Genomic DNA, 17,854 nt, shown 5'->3' with positions numbered 1-17,854 from the left:
TTTCACTCTCAAAAAATGACAAGAACAACACATGACAATTCTTCCATTATTTAATTCATTAACCCACTCATTGAAACCAAGCTGGACTATCAGTGGCTGTGGACAGGTACACAGGGCGCTTTTAAAACCACACAGACAGCACCTTGGATAAGAGGTACTTCAATACCTGCGCTATTTTCATGAGCAACACCGAAAAGAATGACTTCTTTATGCAAAAAAAAAAGAGAGAAAAACAACAAAAAACAAACAAACAGACTGGCCCTGCAAAAACACAAGCTACAACAAACACCCCTCTCTCACAAATGCGAGTGAATTCTGAGCATTGAGCAAGCACTGATATCAGTGTCAACAGAGACCTTCACTAGCTGCTGATGGTGATACACACATAGGCCTGTGTTAAACTAACAAAAACACAGCCAGTGGAAATATGAAAATATGGACATGTGCTTAATTTAAGGGGATCAGCCAAGAGTTGTGCTCAATTTTGTCTTCTGGGAGGTTTTCAATTTAATGTACTGATTTTATTCAAAGTTCCTACTTGAACTGAGGGTATGGGCCTGGGACTGTGGGTCCTCTCTGCACGATCGTATGCAGTGCTGTGTGCTTTATTGTTCCGGTTAGTGTGGAGATGACATAAGCCTCCTCTCTGTGGCTTCAGAAAAAAAGCAGAGGTTCTGGTTGCCATGGTGAAATGGAAGTGGCATTCTCTCTCAGAGAAATCTCCAAAATGCCATTCATTGACAGTGTTTGTCATGTAAATTTGATCCCATCTATTTCCAGTGTCCAAAGCCCTGAATTGATCGACCCTATTGACAAAGATTCCCTTTTAGGCCATTAATGGGATTGAAGCACAAATCCTGTTATTTGTGCTCCTTCCTGCAGGCAGCATGAATGCTGTGAGGAGTCATTTTAAGTATGCTGCCTAGACAAAAGGAAAGCAGTTTTGTTTTGTTTTGTTCGTTTGGTTCATGCTTTTGTAGTTTTTCTAATTAGATTATCTTTTAATAGCTTCCTTCTAAGATTTTCTTCTTTGGCCACTGAGTTTATAGCTCTATTCAAAGCTGAGAAAACTAACTATGGGCATTTGGAATTGCCTTATGTACTGCCAGCCCATCTCTTTGGGGTGACGATACCACCTGTTCCAGAGAAAGCTGGGACCAGGCCTGTTCAATAAGATATTCTCACCAATTCTCTACCAATGCCTTCACCATGAGTAATATTTAAATAAGCACATTGGCTTCTTCCTAAAGATTAAATATATTTTATGTTAAGAGCTCTAGGTTCACATATCTCCTATCTTCTACTCAAGTTAATAATTCCTATTTGCTGTGCATTTATGAAAAAGCCTTGTAAGTGGTTTGATCATTAATACATATTTGTGGGATCGAGCCGTGGGAAATTTCCACAGTGGCAGCGAGATTCACGCACAGAGATGCTCAACCCACTGACCTACTGGAGCCAGCCTTCGGTGACCAAGCCTGTGGGGCTCATTAGAGGCTGAATATTTGCCATTATTGATGTAGTGTTTAAGAAGGCCACAACTATAAGAAGACATCTTTGATAAAAGCTTATATGAAATTGTGTATATGGCATAATGACATTATGTAAAATTTTAAGAGAGAGAGAAAACATGCATAGGAACAGACATGGAGAAGCCTCCTGAAATGGTAGCAATGATTATCTTTAGGTAGTGGGATTATTTATATCTTTCCTACTTTTTCATGTAGTCTAAATTTTCTATAATTCCCATGAGTTATTTTTAATGGAAAAATAATATATAAGAGGAGAGAGAGAAGCACCCAATGAAAAGCAGAGGTGCCTCTCAAAGCTCCATTTTGGGGTGATTTGCACATTGTCAGGAATGGGGTGCTTCCTTTGGCTGGAGCTTCAGGTAAGTGAGGGGAAAGGGTGCAGGTTTGCCACGCCTTTGAGATAAAAAGCTGAATGAGGCGAGGAAAGTTTCTCCTGGGAAGAGTGGGGTCTTCCTGCAACGGCATGTTTTAAAATGTGACCTGATTTGGGAGATTTTCACAATATGCCAACGAATTAGTCACATGATACAAAAAGGAAAATAATGGAGAACTGATTGGAGATCAACGAAGGAAAGCATGGCCAGGCTACTATTCTGAGGAGGCATGTTCTCCTAGGACAGGCATGGCCAAGGGGGGAGTACAGGCAGAAGAGAGAGCAGACTTTGAAACCATCAATAATAGCAAGTGCTGGCCCTGAGGTAACAGGCAGCCTTCAGGGGAGCACTATAGAGGTGGTCTTCCTTCATCTCCACCTTCTCCAGTGAAGTTCATCACACGTCTCATCTTCAGGTTCAAGCACACAGGTGCTCAAAACCCCCAGCTGAGCAGTTCTCATTCAGTAACCAAGGGGTTCTTCAGCCTCCTTGTGTCTTTTCCACTCAGAGGTCTGTGGGAACAAAGAAAGAACACTGTGTGGAGAATGAATTCCCCACTTACATTCTCAGGTTACAATTTGCTTCCATATACATTGGTAATACACTGGTTGTTGGTACAAATTTTGCCACTTTGCCAGTGAGGGCAGGGCCAAATGGCCAGGCTCCCTCTGTCTGGGTGATGATGCAGGAAGTCCCCAAGTACTGTATCTGCTATGCAGTTTCTGCATAAATAAAAGGATGCATTGGCAATAAAGTTAAGAACTGTGGTAATTTTCAAAATGATGTTTTATGATGACTCCCAAAGGAACGTCAAGTTCTTTCACTGAGCTAGAATTTCAGTGTAGCAAATGCAAGAACCAATGGATTATTATGTGGGGATTAATCAATTTCCAGTGACCATCCCTCCTGGGATCCTCAGGTCCTAAGTACAAAGCCATGAGAAAACAAATGGCTTTCCTCTCACCTTGGGTCTTACTTTCTTTCAACCTCAGTGCAGGAGAAAGAAATATACATGCAACTGTCTGCTATTTCATCCTGAGTCACTGGAGTTCAGGAAGGAAGAGCCCAGATGAACCGATGGGTAAAGACCTGCCCCTAAGTGTCTGCTCCTGTCCTATCTCTACTTGTCAGATCACCCCCACCTGGGTTGGCTTTCTCTTCCCTGTCCCTGCCCAAGGAGAGTTACTGTCACCCTTCAGGAGAGAGAGATACATACCAAGGAGACACAGGAAGAATCACATTTTACAGCATGTAGCTGGTTGCCTAGAAAACTGCATTTTCAGTGAATGCCTTAGGATATGTCAGACAGATATCAAACCAAAATGAAGATGGATCTTATATCCAGAGAAAAGAGACTACCAAAAAACTGGACACACCCAATTCATTGTTCCAAAAGACACAGTGGTCAAGAATGAATGAGTCCTCTGTTTCCTCAATAATCTTAATCCTTCATGGAGGGTCACCCGGAAATGAAGGGAAGTCCTTCTCCCAAGTCACAGCCATTCATTAAGTAATAAGGGCATGTTCACAAGAAGCCCATCTGTTTTCTCATTTTACTCACAGTCAACACGTTTGGAAAAGAATAAGAGATGTGGAGATCAGGGTTGTAAGATATGGATATGGATATATATGTCTCATCTTGGAACCTTTTCTGATTAATTCACCTCTATGGTTTTAAAAAATTATTATAATTATTTTATCTCTTCCTGATTTTAAAAAATATATCAGATCATATCTTAAACAAAATGACAAATGTTCCAAAACTCAAATTATAATTTATCATAAGGTAAAATACTATTTTCATTTAACACCATTATGAAAGAGTTGAAATATGTTCTTCCTAAACATGCAGTTTCTTTTCTTGAGCAACTTGGGAGGCTATACCCAAGATTAATATGCATTAATCTTATTCCAACGAAGTCCCCCTAATAGAGGGTTTGTTAACATGATCTACAGTTGTCAGAACTTAAGGAAAAGTACTGAGTGTCCAGATATATTGAAAGAGACCTGATGGTCACTCAGTGGATAGAAATTCTACAGTGGACTTAATGTGTAGGCAGGACTCAGTGTCTGTGCCTCAGCACAGGTCCTGGTTCAGTTCTCTCAGCACTTAGTAGGCACTTCATAAATATTAAGGGAAGGGAGAAAGGGAGGTAGGGATGAAAAGAGGAAAGGAGGGAGGGAAGGGAGGGAAGTGAGTCTGTGGATTTTCATTCTTTACAATTCACTTTCTCAAGAACAAAATCTACTCAAATGGAATGCCCATTGCTTTTTTCCTAGGTCTTTGTGTCCCCAACACCATTTTAAGCACTGATTTCAGAATCTGGACAGATAATGGAAAACCATAATGAAAGCCAAGGGGAAGACCAGAGAGATTCAACTTGGCCAGTTAATCAAATTTCATGTTTATTCCTAAAAAAATATTGAATGCCTTACTAGAACATGCTTGGTAGTAAAAGGTGATCAATATATATTTGCTGATAGCAAAACAAACAAGACACAGACATTTGCATGTCCCACAGCAGCAAACATAAATGATGGGTCATGACAAGGAGGTGCACTTTTAGGCACTAATCTGTAAAGACATCCGTGATATAGAGATAAAAAAGGGGGAAAATGCCAAGTCTCAGAACAGTGTGACCTTGATTCATTGAATACCGAAATAGCTGTCTGGGTTGCCAGTGCTTTTAAAACATCCGGAAGAGTACAAGTGCCCGCTGCTGGCTGTGGCACCCTCTGGCCTGAAAGCGAAGCCAGCTCAGGAAGTGTGACCAGGGGTTTCTCCTTCCTATAACCCAATATTGTTTACGTTTTTTACATAACACATTATTTTCTAATCTGACAATATATGAAAATAAAATAACTGAGAAAAAGATCATAATTTTGAATTAGTCTTAATATATGTTCATTTTTAGAGCAAAAAAAATCCATTAAAATGACTTACCTTGTTCTTATTAGAATTTTCTCCATTACGGTTCATGAGTTTTATTTGATTTTATTAGCAATCTCTTTCAGAAGACCCTTGAGGTCATTAATCTTGGAGGGTAGTGGTGGGAGAAAAAGAAATGGTGTTAAGATCAATTTTCCAACTCTGAATTTTAAATTACCACTCTACAGCTTTTCCGTGAAATAGATTTGACTATGAGTGCGTGTGGTGCATGCCTGGAATGGGACAGCAAGGGATGTGATATTTCAGACCCTGTCCACTGCTTACTTTCCGAACTCACACCACTAGCAGATGACCATTTGCATTGGTGAGCATTAGTTTAACTCAAATGCAAATCACTAGTGGTTCCTACATAGAAATAATAGATTTTAACAACACAGAGAAATAATATTTATAATATTTAGAAATAATGTTATACACAACAAATACAGTTATAAGATACCAATAAAGTTGTGCTTTGATATGTGAATAATACTAATAAAAATAATATGTAATACCAATAAATCCAGTTTTTGAAAACTGTCCCTCTTCATAAAAAACAAACATACAAAAACAAAAACAAAAACCTAAACAGGATAAGTGGTAAAACAATTTCTGTGAAAGGCATAATAAAATTATGTTTGATACATGCATATTTCATAAGTTTATTTCACAAAATGCACAAATCTCACTTGAAATTATATGCCATCATTGTGCACCTGGTAAAAGTTACAGACATAATTTGTGTACAGTTGGTTGCTACATCACTCACTCAGGGAAGATCTGTGTTTAACTTGGGTTTATGTTCAGTAATAATCTCTTCATTTAACTTTCTATTTTAAAGAAACTGTAAGGGTTAGTGGCTCCCTGACATAAGAAAGGTGGAGTAAGATCCCTACTTACAGACTTACAGGTATCTGTGCCCTTGTTTTCTGGTATAGCAGTAAGGTGAAGAGATTCTTTATTCACAAGAGGGGCTTTGAGGAGAACTCTGCGTTTATTGATGGTTGAATGGCTCTAATAAGCTGTTTAAAGTAGGGGGTAAGGCTCAAAGAGCTTACTAAAGAAACAGTTGATGCTCCCTAAATTTTATCTGCATGAAATGGAGACTCAGAAGAGGAGGAGTAGAAAATAGAGGAGGGAATAAACAAGAGAGGGGGCCAGGGAAACAAGACAAGAGGGGAGAGGTAGTAAACCTCATGGGTGAGGACAGCTGTGTGCTGTGAGGTTTGAATCTTCCCTGGGACCTGTCTATTTCTTCCCAAACCTACAGAATGCATGGCCTAGGTGGACTTCTTGCAGAACCAGCAAAGGGGGTGAGCTACATAGCCAGGGGAATGCTAAGGAGACAGAATCTACAAGCACTTTGCTGAGGTGCCCGGAGACTCCTGGCTGGCACATGTGGGTAAACAGCCTTCAATATGATTTCATGATATACGACTCCCTGAGCCCCCACCTCCCACGACCTCCACTGTTCGGGTCCATTGTCCCCTCTGACGGTGCCCCTGCCCAGACCCTCACTGGTGGGAAGGTCTCCCTGGTCCCTGGGAGTCAGGTCAGCTTATCCAGTGCCTGAGATGACCTCTGCCCAGACCCAGCGGGTGTCCAGGAGGCCCGAGGCTCTGCCCTGCCCATGGTTGCCTCATCCTGGCCATTCTATGCCTCAGAGCAGGGTCTGAGGTCAGCACTGAGGAGTGGCTTCTGAAGCTTCAGCCCAACCCCCCCTTTCAGTCAGCTCCTGCCAAAGACACCCAAGTGAATCCACAAGAAAAATAGCACAACACAACAACAAAAACTGCCTGTTTTCTCAACGAACACAACACCTAGAAAAGCCCCTAGCTCCTGTATTCCCCAAACCAGCAATCTGGAATGCATGAGAATACCGCATAGGAAATTGTTCCCACAATCCCATGCTGCACAAGTCAGCCTGCAAATGCTCCCACTGAACAAGGGTCTGGGCACGGAGCCAGGGGCCAGGTCTGCCTTGATGACCCTCAGCCCCATGCCAGCACATGGCAGGTGCTCACTAAATTCTATGTGCTTTGTGCTAAGCATAGAAGCAGCAGACAATATATTTAACTATAAATACTTAATATAGAAAGGCGAATATATCATATAAGGTTTTCTATATAGTACATATTGCACCTGTCTAATGGAAATAGTCTTAGAATATGATCCCCTATTGCTCCTTTCATACATTATCTCAATATTCTTTACATATTTTCTGATCTCTCTGGTATAAACATGATCTACATTTAAGCATGATCATTTGTGTGCAATACTCATCTCTAATAAGTTAGGAGTCTTCCTGGCCCTCAATTAAAAATTAGCAACAATACAACATGAGAACGAGTGGCTGTAATAAGATACATTGCTATAATAGCATATCTCCAAAGGTCCTTTCTCCCTGCACACACATACTGCCCCTCAGCAAGCAGCGGTTTTCTCCTCCCTGACCTGAAGCCAGGCTGGCCTGGGCTGCTTTGACCAATACCCTGGTGGAGGGGCTATCATGCCAGGGCCAGGCCTGCTCTCCCTGTGCCTAATGCTCACATGTGTATTCGTGCATCTGAGACTCAAGTTCACTCCAGCACCCAGGGAATGTTACACAGGGAAGCTGAGTATGAACAGAGCCACATCTGCTTTTTAAAAAATAAACTTCTCTAATTTTGGACCATGACCACTGGCCTCTTGCTGGAAGCTCAAAGGTAAGAGATGAAAATATTTCTCAAACTATAAACAAAACGATACCTTTGCATCCAGCTGTCTAAACCGATGCCTCATTCTTCAAGGAGAGGAGAGAGAGAGAGAAAGATTGAGAAAGGGCTATTAGGCTCCATTTTTCAGTCTTTTAAAGAGAAAAATACAGAAATACGGATCATTTGCATTTCCAACTAAACCAACGTCAGCTGTAGTTATCTTTTTAAATGTTCTCCCTACACGAAGCAGAATTCCACTCTCACCCCAGCTAGGAGTGCAGCAAATAGACGCTACCCATGGGGAGGGAGTGGTGGAAGTGACCCATAAGATCCATCCCTCCCTTCTGAAGTCTCAGACCCTGGAAATGGAGAAAGCTTGGGGCGTCTGCTTTGTCACTCAGAGAGAAAGAGCACATGTCCCATGCTCCCCCATGGTTGTGCTGAGGCTCACACATGGGATTCATGTGCTGCCTAGATTTACTCATTTTTGTAAGAGTGAATTTTGATGTGTGTTTGGAGTGCTTAGTATTTGTGTCATGTGACCATAACCCATGTAGCTCACATGATAAGAAAGGCACGCTCCTGATAGCCCTGCATAGCACATGATTTGTGGACCATCTGTGGACTCAGTGGCTTAGCTAGTTCTACGGGACATTTATAACTGCTGCATGTGATCCATAAAGGATGTCCAGAATTCTCAGGGATAGTCTGCAACACATCACCCAAATGGTTTTCCATCTTCTAATGCTCTACTCCATCCCAGAACTACCTCTGTGGCACCTGCCTGGTGATGCCCATTGCCTGTTACCTGAGGGTCTTCCCGGAACCCATCTCTGCAGCCATGGCAGAGGGGCCTACACTCTTGTCACCAGGTTCTAGGGCCCTGCCCTGCAGACTCCAAATACTCCTGCCCCAGGGCCTAGAAGGGCAATCAGAACAGCAGGCTGGTGGTTTGCTCCTCCTTGCAAAGCTGACTCCACATTTACTGTTTGTCATCCACAACTGCCTGGGCAATTGCTCTCAGATGTAACTTCTCTCTACAGAGCCTCTCAAGTCAGCTGCCTACATTCTGCCAGCTGGGTACACAGAGCACCTTGCAGAGCAGAAACCAAGGATGGACATACTCCTCTGAGGCGTCGTTGGCTTTCGTGTTGGTCTTGACAAGGTAATTTTCTTTCATGACGCCCTCCCATGCCAGAGTCTCGTTGTCCTCATTTTTGAAACCTTGAATAATGAGACAAAGAAAAACATTCAAATTGTTTCATTTGACCCTTGCACCTGAATCAACACCTGCTATGTGTTTTGGTGATGCTGGTACCAGGAGAATCCAATTCATCCTGGGCAGGCTGATCTGACCAATGTTACTTACTAGTGACAGCCGCAGAGAGATGAATATTGATGAATTTCTCTGCCGGCATGAAATAGGAATGCAATCTCCATTCTAAACAGAGAGCGACGACCCAAAGCCTGTCTCGGTAGTTTGTGACTTAGCATAATCATTTCACTAGTGAATTTGGTTTTCGTTTCATTGTGCTCCTCTTCATTTTGATGACATAAAAATGCTACCTAGATCATCCTGTTAAACTATCTAGAGGCCCAGTGCATGAATTCATGCACCAGTGGGGTCCCTCAGTCTGGCCTACACCCTCTTGCAATCCAGGACCCCTTAGGCCATTATGCATATAAGATCTTTGGTTAATCTCTCCCCACCCTTCCCCCTTCCCCTTCCCTCTGAGATTCATCAGTCTGTTCTATGTTTCCGTGCCTGTACATTGAGCGTTTATGCCCCTCCTCCTCCTCCCCCATCCCTAACCTCCTCCTTCCCCTCTCCCCCCCCCCCCCCCCCCACCGTGATCAGTGGGCATCATAGCTACTGGTCAAACAGTCACTTTTATATATAGAGAGAGATAATTACTAATGGGTTGTCTGCCCCCAACCTAAGTCAGGGATAGGAATTTTGAAGGAGAGGCAAATAAGGTCTGACATTGCCACCCCGTCGAGCTGTGATGTCTGCACCCAGGTATTATCTTTCTCAGGTCTTATCTTTTCCTCCGTGGGCAGCGGGGGTGTGCTGCTCCATGGGCCTGGGGCATGTTTCCACAGTCTTAGCTCAGCTTCCTGCAGTGCCTCACCTTTCAGACAGCAGGCAAGCGAGAGAATGGAGAAACATGTCACCTGTGCTTCACATTCCAGTGCCATGGACTGCCACCCTTGCATGTTCACACAGGTGTCCGCTTGGAACAAATGCACTTAGTTTTTACCTGTAAATCTGTTCCTCAACATGTGAGAGTTTAGGGAGAATTGTATAATCTTCCTGAATTTAAAAATAATTCATTGGGAGTCAAAGACAGCCAAAATGCAAGTGATGGTTTTAAAGCCAACCCTACACAGCAAATACGCATTTATTTCTTTTCTTTACTTATCTCATCTTTCCCTTCCCCCCCCCCACCCCTCGCAAGATTCATTTTTAAATGGTATTCACTTTAGAAAATAACTCCTAACTTAATCTCTTTCCATCGTATTTTTCCTAACAGCATCATTTCCAATGTCTTTTCCTCTAACTAAAATGTATGGAGGAGCCTGAGAGGTGGGCTTTATAAATCAGTACAGAAAGGACAAGGCACTCCTGCATGCAGGTGGCCAGAGCAGAAATGACAAATAACCAAGAAAAAATGGCTCAACTTTATCAGTATTTCACTGGTGGGATTATGACATAGCATTTTCACCAACCAGCCCAGAGAAGTAGCCAGGTCTTCAATAATGACTTGTTCTGGCAAAGAGGGAGATAAACAGGCTTCCCAGGGGCTGGGAAATCTGTACGGCCTCAGGGGGTGGAGCTAAGTGGGGCCCAGACAAAATCTGAAAACTTCAACATCTAGAAACTTCTCTTATAGAAATAATTCCAAAGGGGGAAAAAATGATGTGCTAAAAAATGAATGCATAGAGCTGTTTATCATAATAGTATATGATAATAAAGAAGACAAAAATCTACATAGTTAACAAGAGATTGGTAAAATTAATTATGATACATTGATATTGGAACATTCCAATTAAAATTGTCATGCAGATTTTTATTTATGAATTTGAAAAATAGTCGTGATGTATTATTAGATAAATGAACAAATTAAATTATGAATGTATATGCACATATCAAATTATCATACTCCCAGACAGAATAATAGAATAAATGTCAGTATATTAACAATATTTAACACTGGGTGGTGGGTTACATGTGCCCTGGCTCTTTCTCATTTGTGCTTTTTTATATTTTTCTAATGTCCTATTAATGAATATGGATTACTTTTTAATCATGACAAACAACTTGTATAAAAATACAATTACTGAGTAGCATACTTTTTTTAATTAAATATGTCACCAAAAATGCAAATTTGAGTCCCACCTTTTCTGAAAGTTACTTGAAAAACCTTGCATTTTTCTCCAAAGAAGAGCAATTTCAAGCTTAAATTCCATGGCTTTCCCACCATTGGAGGCAAATGCAAAGTAAGTTTAGGAAACAAATTACCATGAGAGGCTGTGGCACCCATAGAACACTGCAGGTTCTGGACTTAGAGGTTTCTAAGGAGGAACAAATGAGCCGGTGATGAGTTCAAAGTTTGGCTCCCTCCAGTCATCACTGCACTGTGTGTAGAAAGCATCCCGTCCTTTGGGCGTCTCCCATTCCCCCTTCTTTATTCCTTCCCGAGAGTAAGAACTATTTAGAGAGTGTCCACGGCTCACACTTGTAAGATCATCACTCTCCCAGGGCCCACAGGGGAGACAGGTGCAGGTTAACCGGGTCATTTCTGACCTGTTTGCTTCCTCAAGCTGAAGCTCCTATCCATTTGCTGGCTTCTCAGTTTCCCAGTCCTACTGAACTTGGAGTGATGCACAGTGCATGTTAGGAGAGCGGACCTTCACCCTTTGTAGCCCCTCATCCACTCCTCCACAAGCAGAATCCCACTAGTGACGAGGCATTCGCTAGCTCACGCAGCTATCCAGTTTTTTTCCAGATAGCACTAATTGTTAGACGTTGTATTTGATCCACACAGAGTCCAGACCTTTCTCCCTGCACCTTTCAACCGCTGCTTGTTTTTTCTCTGGAACCATTCAGGAAAAATATATAGAACTTGTGGCCAGAGTCTCTGGTTGGCAATTCATTTGCCTCCCAACCTGAAGGTGTAGGCTAGGGGTGTCGAACTCAATCAGAGAAGGGGCCAAAATCTAAAATCCAGCTTAAATCGCGGGCCGAATGGTTTACTGAACAGTCATAAACTGTCATTGTGATGGAAACGCAGCGGAGTGCAGTGATGACAGCGTGGTGCGGGCCACATTGCAAGGCCTGGCGGGACGGATTTGGCCTGCGGGCCTTGTGTTTGACACATGTAGTGTAGGCTATCCCCACAGCCTTCCCTGGGGGCCTGTAGACACTCATCCGTGACTTGGCATCAGGCAGCCGGAGAGAGCTCTGAGTCAAGTCACCAAGTGCCTCTGACCTCGGGCCTGGTTTTGAGTACAGTAACATTCCTGAGCCCGGCTTCCATCTCCCACAGGAAGGCTTTCCATTCTGTTAGTCCAAAATGACTTACTCTGTCTCCCAAGGCAAAATGATGGGGAGAAAATCAGCAGCTTATCCAAATTGTCAAAATACTTTTCTTCACAAGAAAAAGTGTGATAACTAATGATGGCCCCAAAGTGACATTTAATGTCTTGAAAATGCTATTAAAAGAGATGACTATGAGGATTCTTTAACCTGTGACATGAGTTGGGAGTCACTGGCACATTTACAACCCAAAAGCCAGACGTGAGGGATCACAGCTTCAGGGATAGCACGGAAGTATATTATGACCAATAGTGAGGATCACGCTCATGCTTGCTTCCATTTCTATGTCATTAAGGAAATCCACGTCCCCCCCAAAAAAAAAAAATTTGATAGCTCTTGGCAAGTTAGATTTCTCTTAATTGCCTCCAATGATCATGGGTAGGTTGATAAATAGCTAAAAGGTCATTTCTGGAACTAAGCTTGTGCATCTCGCTAACATCCACACCTGTCACAGATCCTGCTCAGAGGGGAAGGGCTCAGGAAAAGTTCTCTTCAAGGAAGAAGAAACACAGCAGATATTCAAATTACTCCTGCAATGCATCCATTGGAGGAGAGTGGCAAAGGAAATGCCACTCGGTATGAAGACTAGCTTGGTGCCGCAGAGAGCTCGGTGCCTGCTGCCTGCATGGTGGCAGGTGTGACCAGGGATCTGACAATGAGAGGTCCTGGCTCCCAAAGCAGGGGAAGGAGAGGCACCTGGTAGAGACCTGCCTGCCACTCAGAGTTTGTGAGGGCCGAGGATATGGGTGAGCACATGAGAGAGAGAACAGACTCACCTACAGACACAATGACTCCTGCCTTCCAGAAGGAAGTGGGCCCCTCAGGGAGAGCGTGCCCAGTGGACCCAGGAAACCAGAGGCCTGTGAGGCAGGCCCTAGGAAAGCACTGCCACATCCAGAACTGTCATGAGAGGGCAGCCAGGCCACTGCCCAGGGACCCACCAAGGTCCCCCACAGTAAAGGGTCAGTTTCAAACTGTGCCAGGCCAGAGAACATGGAACCAGCCCTGACCAAGACCACTGTTTCTAGACAGGACCTCCTGCTTCTTCCCCCACCTCCCACCCCCCATGCTGAGGGTCAGCAATGGCAGCTAGTGAGGGGAGAGGGGAAGCCAGAAAAGCAGCGACAAGCCAATGGGCCCCTTCCTGACAACTCCACCAGCTGAAAGGACGTGAGCATACAGCGGGAGTCTCTCCTCTGAATGGCAACTAATGGGCTGGTTACTATAGTGGACTGTACATTCCAATTTCTAAGTTGAAACTATTTTACCAAGTGAAGTCATTGGGAGTTTTCCAATTCCTTAAGAGTTACCAGAAAAGTCACAAGCCCTGCTGGGGTCAAGGCTAATGCTTCCCAGAGGATAAATTTCACAGCAGCCAAGGGCAGCAACATCCCATAAATCATGCTTGTTCAACATACTATTTATATGACCATTATGTCCATCCCAAACTTATTCCCCCAAATAGGACTGCCCTGCGCAGATGGACAACAGGGTCTCAATTAATTACTAGGCTGGCCCGATGCCCCAGCTTTTCGGACAGACAGACGTGAGTGGGGAGGCTGCTGAATAAGCCCTTAGAGCTGAGCTAGGGACCAGGCACACCCCCCTGAAGTGAATCTCTGCCTTCCATCCCAGCACACGAGTGTGGCACTCACAGCAGGACAAAGGCTCCATGGGCTTCTCCTTACAGCAGCACTTGAAGCACTTCTTCACCACCATGTAGAAGTAGGCAAAGACGACGAAGGGGAAGGGGATGTTGAGGCGGTTGCAGTACTCCTGCACCAGGAAATACCGCTGGAACTTCCAGACCTGGTCGTTGTTCTCCTGGACCGTGCCCACGGTGTAGCTGGTGGGGGAGACAAGGTCAAGCTCAGCTTCCGCGTGCCTGTCATTCACTGTCAAACACTGGCACTCACTGCCGAACACGGCATTGTTGACAGTAGTCCATGACCCTGATCGTTCAAGTCTGGACAGGACCGAAAGTCCGCACTGGCATCAGTACCAGAACAGCTCAGCGCCAGGCACTCTCCAATTCAAGATGGGTCAGAATGGTGTCTGGCTTTTGGTTCTGGTTTTGTTTTCTTCTTTTCAATCACACATACACACACACACAAGTTGAATAAACTCTGGAATTATTTTTATTCAAGACCTTTCAAGGAGTCTCTTTCCCCGCCCCCCCCCCCACTAGTCTATTATTATGTTATATACAAAGAGACCCAAGGTATTGACTCTTCCAGAAAGAATGTGCCCTCACATTCATGAAGGGCCTTAAAAATGTTCACCCCTCCGACCCAGTCACTTTACTTTGGAAAATTTCACCCAAGACTAAGGTGGTGCTGAGGACAGACAGTAGGTGAGTGGATACACACACATGGCTGTTTGCCACAGCACCATAGTAATGACTGTCCCCACTTCCGCCCCAACAGAATGAAACAACTGAAATGTTTGACACTAAAAATATGCCTCACACACTACGGTTAATCAATATGATTACATTAGGCACCATTAAAAATTATGCTTATGACTAATTTTTATACTTTAGAAAAACACCTATATAACTTGTACCTACAATGTAATCTCACTATATAATCACCACACACACACACACACACACACACACACACACACACACACTTCCCCATAGCAAGGCCCTTGTTCAGAGGAGCTCGGGTTCTCTCTCCCATCCAGGCTGTCACCCACCCCAGCCCACATGCCGCCCAGTCTCCCTGCCAACCAGTGCCCGTCTAAGTACCTTCCCTGGGAGGAATCCTACAACACTCCCTCTGACTCCACATCTCCAGTGACATCGTAGCCGCAGCTCCCAGGCTGGGCTGGCGGGAGGTTTTGGGTAATAACCACATGGGCAACCCCCTCCAGCAGGAGAGGAGGAGTCGGCAGGGGCCCACGGAAAGAGAAGCTTTCAGAAGTGCCCTGACACTGAAAATGTTACCAAAAGATAACAAATGTTTGGAACTCGGACAGCCTGTGCATAAATGAAACCCAGCAGTGCGCTAAGTGACCAAGGAACAGAGGGTGATAAATACTGAGAACATGCTTATGATTCATCATTTTCATAACCCGTCACAGATCAAAAGGAAAAAATATTATTTCAATCGTTGCCAGGGTCTTCTGGCAACATTCAACACCCACATCTGATTAGGAAAAAAGCTTAATAAATAAGAATGAGAAGGAAACTTCCATGGCAGGGTAAAAAGAAAAGAGAGAAAAAAAAAAAAAAAGGATTCAGTAAGGAGACTTGTTCTGAAACAAATAAGCACAACTTAAATAGTGGTAATTAAAATATACGTGTATTAGAAAAACATATTTTGCTCTTGACAAATGGCTAGAAGAAAAATGTAACAAAAATCTGCCAGATCCACGTGGATAAAACCATAAAACTTCACATGAGGAATAGCACATAATTGAATAAATGGAGACACACCACTTTTTTTAAAAATGCCAGCTTCCCCCTCCTAAATGATTCTACAAAGTTAACATCATGACAATAAAATTCACAAGATTTTTTTCTTTTGAAAGAATAAAGGATTTCAGAAGACAAGACTTAGGCACCTCCATATGATTAAATATACAATACAAGAAAAGCCAGGAAAGTTTGAATAAGAATAATGAGGGGACTTGTACAACAGATGCTAAAACAATTTTTAAAGCAGTAATTAAAGCCATTTGGTAGTAAAAACCAAAATAGAAAGCTTCATCAACAGGCCAGAATGAAACGTCTGCAAAAAAATTACAAAGAAAAAAGTAGATGTTAAAACAATGGCCAAATTTTAGAAGAAAATGAAATATAAAAAACTTGCCTGATGGCCTTCCATTGGGTAAACCCTCCTGAGACTTTTCTCAGATTCCATACGTTTTCTGGTTGTGATTCCTCGCCCACATGCCCACAGTCTCCAGCCAGCACTGCCCATGACCCTGGTGACCTAGCTTCCTGCACCCTCACAATACCCCAGGGTCATGTTTCAGTGCTCCCCGTATCTCAGGTCCCATCTCGCTCCACAGCATTAAAAAAATCAGGTTCAAAATCAGCAGTCAGAGACAACTGGAGATTTTGTTGCACTGACTTTTGAAGTGCTAACTCAATCTGATAGATTGCTACCAGATAACACAGCTAAATATTGCAATAGGCCTGTGTCAAGACCCATCAAATCTCCTTCATCTATAGGAAAATGTCCCAACCCTGTAACCTGGCATAAAAGACACTCTATAACCTAGTCCCTGCCTCCCGGCCCGCCATTGAAGTTACCCATTCTCTGCAGACAACCTTAGTCTCTCCATTTCTCCCTCCCCACCAGGCTCTGGGCTCCAGACCTGGGTCCTCTGGGCAAATGTCACCTCTGCTGCTGCTGCTACTTCTAGCCCCACCCCCAACATCAGTCACCGTCAATCACTCTGTCCCCCGTGCACCACAGTGCTGTGTAATAGCCTTTTTATGCTGCATTTATATTATATTTATATTTATATTATATTATATTATATTATATTATATTATATTATATTATTATGTTTTCAAGCTCATCTCCCCCCTTACCAACCGAACAGACCTCTGTCTCTAGGTCCTCATTCATAAATGATAACACATCTACATAAAAATGATTAATAATTTGATGCAGTCGCACATGTGAGCACCTAGGTGTGCCTAACATGAGAATGGGTCAATAAATACTAGCTACTGCTCCTATGGTAATGATCTGATCTTTTTTCTTTTTTCACCCCATTTCAATACCCTCCCTTAGATTGCTATAGTGGGTGATACTTTTCTTTCTACTTTTCTGCATCTTCAAATGAACATGTATTATTCCTAAGATTAAAAATGGTTTTTATCCTGAGATGTTATCCTAGGTCGTAGCATGTTTGCAGAGTCCTTCTCGGAAGAAATGCCTGGGGTGGATTTTTCTTCAGAACATGGCGCCTGTAAGCGCCATGTCTCTAGGCTGAGTCATTGACTGACCTTAATGTCACTTTGTGTCTCTGATCAGCCACACAGGGCCTGTGATAGATCATTTGAATGTAGAATTATCACAGATGTTTGCCCCATTTTCTCTCCCTTGGAACAACACCATCGAGCGAGCACTCTGACACTGTGTTAAATTCCCAACCGTGCCTTTATGTTATAGTTTGTAAGGTGGCCATCGTGTGTGATTAAGTCTGTACATAAATATTTGATCTGGTACCAGACAGAGGTCACAGCACAGGGCATCAGCAGGCAGAGTAAGCCCAGAACACTTGTCACAGTGGTTAAACCCTGCATTCCAACCTGTTATCCCAAGGATGGCAAAGGAACCGCTCCGGTGCCTCTCAAGTTCCCAGACAGGTATTAGCAGAAGAAAGGTTTAACCCGGGACTGGACTGGGAGGTCCCCTGAGGAAGGCACATCCCCAAGTTGTCACACTTAAACAGTGAACAGTTAATGGGGCGACATTAGGGTACAGCCCAGCAGCCTGGGCTCATGGGCATGGGCTTTGAATGGACACAAGCAAGCCAGACAGCCGTGTAGTGTGGCCCAGGCCACAGACGCTGAGCATGTCCTCGACCTCAAAATGACAGACTGAGCTCCAAATGTTACCACTTCATGATTGTAATGCAGCTAACGGGTCACAGAAGTGCCAGGGACCTCGAGAGTGGCCTTTGTGAGCAGGTCACAACACACAGACTTGGGACAGCTGAGTCATCATCTGCTCTGTGCTACACTAAGACTTGCTGAA

General features: G+C 43.5%; 1 protein-coding gene and 1 long non-coding RNA gene across 2 annotated transcripts in view; both read right to left on the bottom strand.

The window, feature by feature from the left end:
- Positions 1 to 362: 362 nt before the first annotated feature.
- LOC123651646 lies at positions 363 to 4,945 on the bottom strand. Its single transcript, XR_006740493.1, has 2 exons — positions 4,851 to 4,945; positions 363 to 2,418 (listed from the first exon to the last, which is right to left on the bottom strand). It is a non-coding gene; the product is annotated as an uncharacterized LOC123651646 (long non-coding RNA).
- A 2,620-nt stretch (positions 4,946 to 7,565) lies between these two features.
- Positions 7,566 to 17,854, bottom strand: part of TRPM8 (transient receptor potential cation channel subfamily M member 8) — a 42,837-nt gene continuing 32,548 nt past the window's right edge. The window contains exons 19-21 of the mRNA XM_036421732.2: positions 13,787 to 13,977; positions 8,656 to 8,755; positions 7,566 to 7,617 (exon numbers count right to left, since the gene is read on the bottom strand). Coding sequence (XP_036277625.2) covers positions 7,566 to 7,617; positions 8,656 to 8,755; positions 13,787 to 13,977 — 343 coding nt within the window. The remainder of the gene's footprint in view (positions 7,618 to 8,655; positions 8,756 to 13,786; positions 13,978 to 17,854) is intronic.

This window comes from Pipistrellus kuhlii, unplaced genomic scaffold, assembly GCF_014108245.1.
Source record: "Pipistrellus kuhlii isolate mPipKuh1 unplaced genomic scaffold, mPipKuh1.p scaffold_m20_p_7, whole genome shotgun sequence".
In the NCBI taxonomy this organism is placed as follows: domain Eukaryota; kingdom Metazoa; phylum Chordata; class Mammalia; order Chiroptera; family Vespertilionidae; genus Pipistrellus; species Pipistrellus kuhlii.
Note: the sequence above shows the minus strand (reverse complement) of the source record. Positions and strands in the feature narration are given on the sequence as shown.